This window comes from Camelus dromedarius, chromosome X, assembly GCF_036321535.1.
Source record: "Camelus dromedarius isolate mCamDro1 chromosome X, mCamDro1.pat, whole genome shotgun sequence".
NCBI classification, from domain to species: domain Eukaryota; kingdom Metazoa; phylum Chordata; class Mammalia; order Artiodactyla; family Camelidae; genus Camelus; species Camelus dromedarius.
The window spans coordinates 27,683,483-27,686,950 of NC_087472.1; the positions used below are offsets into that span (position 1 = coordinate 27,683,483).

General features: G+C 36.9%; 1 protein-coding gene across 1 annotated transcript; it reads left to right on the forward strand.

Moving 5' to 3' along the window:
- Nucleotides 1–325: 325 nt before the first annotated feature.
- Nucleotides 326–1,488, forward strand: CT83 (cancer/testis antigen 83). The gene is made up of 2 exons (XM_010985874.3): nt 326–400; nt 1,180–1,488. Exons 1-2 carry the CDS (start codon nt 326–328, stop codon nt 1,486–1,488), a joined length of 384 nt encoding a protein of 127 aa, XP_010984176.1.
- Nucleotides 1,489–3,468: the final 1,980 nt, after the last annotated feature.

Genomic DNA, 3,468 nt, shown 5'->3' on the forward strand with positions numbered 1-3,468 from the left:
AGACTCCTCCACCGTCTCTTACTATAACCAGGTGGGCGGTTAAATAAGTGCCACCTGGTTTCCTACGGGCTGTTTTGACGTCATCGAGTTGTGACGTAGCGCCCCCGCTTGCGTGCTCAATTGTGCGCGCATGCGCTCGCACGCGCACTCTCTCCAGTATATAAAGCTGGACGTGGCCGCGCCTGCCAGTTGCACCAGGCAGTGCGGGACGTTTAGCATCCTGGCCCGGGGCTTGCCGAGTGCGGGTGGCTAGCAGCCCCCTGCTTCCCAACTGCCAGCTGAGTGCCTTGGTGCCCGAGAAGAGAGAAGAGGCCGAAGAAGAATCATGAGCATCCTTTTGCTGCTAGTGAGCGGCGTTCTGTTCGCCTTTATGTTTGTCTTCTGGAAAACCCTATTTCAGGTAAATTGTGTAAGGGCGATTGGAATTAGATAACGCCAGATGAGTGCGTGGGTGGGAAGTGGGGAGGTGTTTAAGAGAGCAGAAAGATAGTAAAATAAGAGTAAAAGGATGTCGCCTTATTCCTTTTTCTTTTGAAAGAGCCCCAGGTGTTTACCCCCATACTTTCCTCATATTGACCGGTGGTTCAACAGCTACAATATGTTATAAAAAGCCCTAAGTTTACCAAGTGATTATGGTCAGCTTTTCACCTACTTGAAAAGTACAGCAGAAAGTGGCCACTTCCCACCTCCTTCCATTTTAAGAATCTCGACCTTCTTTCTTCTCTGGCTTCTATTGTTTGTTTGCCTCTTCCTCTCCTATATTTTCCTTTCAAGCTATCTTTATGAGAGCTTTGTGAGGCATTCACAAATAATTAAGGTCAAAATGTGGATTTCCTGGTGATAAAATTGCAAGTGAAGTGCCTTTAGGCAAGAGTCAGGCAGGGTCTAAGTATAGACCTACTGGACTGCCTAAGAAACGATAAGCCAAGGGTATGGCATTTTGGCAGTGAAAGGCTACTTTCATGGGTTTTTTTTGTTTTGTTTTGTTTTTTCTCAGTCTGTTTGGGACAGGCGTATTTCCATGTCAATGTATTCATTCAACAGATTTTTAATCCCCTTAGGGGAGGAAAATCAGTTCATTTTGGTAACCAAGACTAAGCACGTCGTTTATTTGGTAGTACTTAGAAATTGCTAAGCTCAGTCAGTAAACTGCATATGTGTAATTTCCTTCCCTTACAGAGAAATACTGGTGAAATGTCATCAAATTCGACCTCTCTTGCACTAGTAAGATCATCCTCTCCCACTGGGTCAACTAAGAGCAATACTGATAAGAGTCTTTCAGTCAACCATCTCTCTCGGGATATCTTAATTAATTTCCCGCACTCAATAGCCATGCAGAAGCGAATACTGGTAAACCTCGCGATTGTGGAATACAAGCTGGCTGAAATGGAACAATTCCTAATTACTAAGGGTTTAAATGGTGCATTAGTTAACCGGAAATCCATTGACAACCTTACAGAATGTAATGACAGTGGAGGCAATCATTAAAGGCACTCTGAGTGGATTCATTTGATTATGTGTTTATGCCAAATGAATTATTATTTAAAAGGGGCAAGGATGCCAAGTCAGATACAAAAATCCAGACATTTGTCAATTTGCTTACTCACATTTAAAGAATTGATTACATTGCTAATATATATTTTACTGGGGAAAGAATGAAAGCACAACAGAGAAAGAGTTCAAAAGTTGTTTTCTTTTTAATAAGCTACAGTAAAAAGAATATAGTTGAGATATAGTGGTTTTAATTTCACTCGTGTGAAAAAGTTTTTTCTAATGGTTTACAATACTGTAAATGTCTCCAAGTTTGATTAAAGTAAATGGGACTTGATGGAACTCTTTCCATCATGCAGAATAGTCTTTCTCACCACTGTTGAATCTGTATGATAATAATAATAAGCTCTATCACTGAGCACCTTAAAATGTGCCAGGCACTCTGTTAAGATCTGTGCGTTACACACTTGTAAATACAGTCCCACAAACTCTTAATTACTCTTTGTAGTCAGCTCTTGAAATGGATTTCTTTTCCAGCACCACCTCTGCCCCCATCAACTAGATATTATTCACTAGAAGTGTGAGTCACCTGTAGAAAATTGCATGCATTTCTCTATTTAGTAAAAAATCCACATCTCAAATAGCACCAAAATACAATGGTAGAATGCAGGTAATTTAGTAATATGGATTAAAATTAAGAAGAAGTATTTCTAAGCTGTAGTTAGCCATCTATTTCAAGTAATATTTTATAGCATCCATTATAATTGAGGAATTAACAATCTTTTGAAATTCACTAAGCATTTGACCTACCATCTAAGAAAGCCCTCAAAATATCTAACACAGGTTCATCATATATATACATAATTCACTGAGATTATTCAATTAAAGGCTTACCTAGACACCTGTCTTCATGCCCCCCCCAATAAATTACCAGTATAAATTAAAGAAACACCTTAATCCCTTACTCCTTTAATCTTCAATCAAAAGGAAGAGGAAAAAGAATTTAAAATGTGTAAGAAATTAAGGCTTAAAATTATTTTATTACTCATTTGCCAAGAACAAAAAACCAGCAGTAGTATATGTAGTTCTTAAACTTTTGAGTCACAGATCTCTTTTGATATTCTGATGAAAACTATGGACTCTCTCCCTAGAAAAATGCATACACACATACACATAGAAAAATATTACATATAATATCAGTTTCATACATTCTCTGAAGCTCAGGTTAAGAAACTTAAGAATAACCTAAAAGTTTCTTACATATTTAGGCAATGTTCATCGTGCTAGGCTGTGATGTTAAATGAATTGTCAATGATACATAATCAATGTATAAATCTACTGGTGATACAATATGTTTTCATTATTATTTGTAAGGAAACTGGGACATAGGACTTTCTAATTTGGCTGCCCTCATTCTTGACAAGTTTGACAAGTTTACCTCCTTTAAGTGTGTAAATAAGTTATCACCTGTAAGTAGTAACTTATTCAAATAAGACAAAATCATTCTACTTGATCTATTGACTACACATTTCAATCATAAGCTCTTAGATTTGATTGAAGCCATTGTGTCATTAGTATTTTTCCCATGTTCTATTTGAAATTAAACCTAGGTTTCAGAGTGTATTATGAACTACTCTTAACTTTGTTAAATAGTAGAAATTAGATGGGTCGTGTTTTTTTCCAAATATAACCTAAGGAAGACATTGTGTGGGGAAAGAAATACTCAACGCTTCCAGGTTCCATTTTCTATATTAATCACTTACTGGCCATAGAATCCTTATTTTTCTGTGTTAGTTCACTATTTGTAAATAAAGAATATAACCACTAAGTTCACAGAAAAAGTGAGCAATAAATAGATGAAGTGTTTAGACATTTGAATCAAAAGTATTAAACTACAGTCCTTATATTATATACACAGTCCATTTTTTCCATATATGTATGACATTTCTAATTAAGTGAGGCTTTCAATTTTAACAC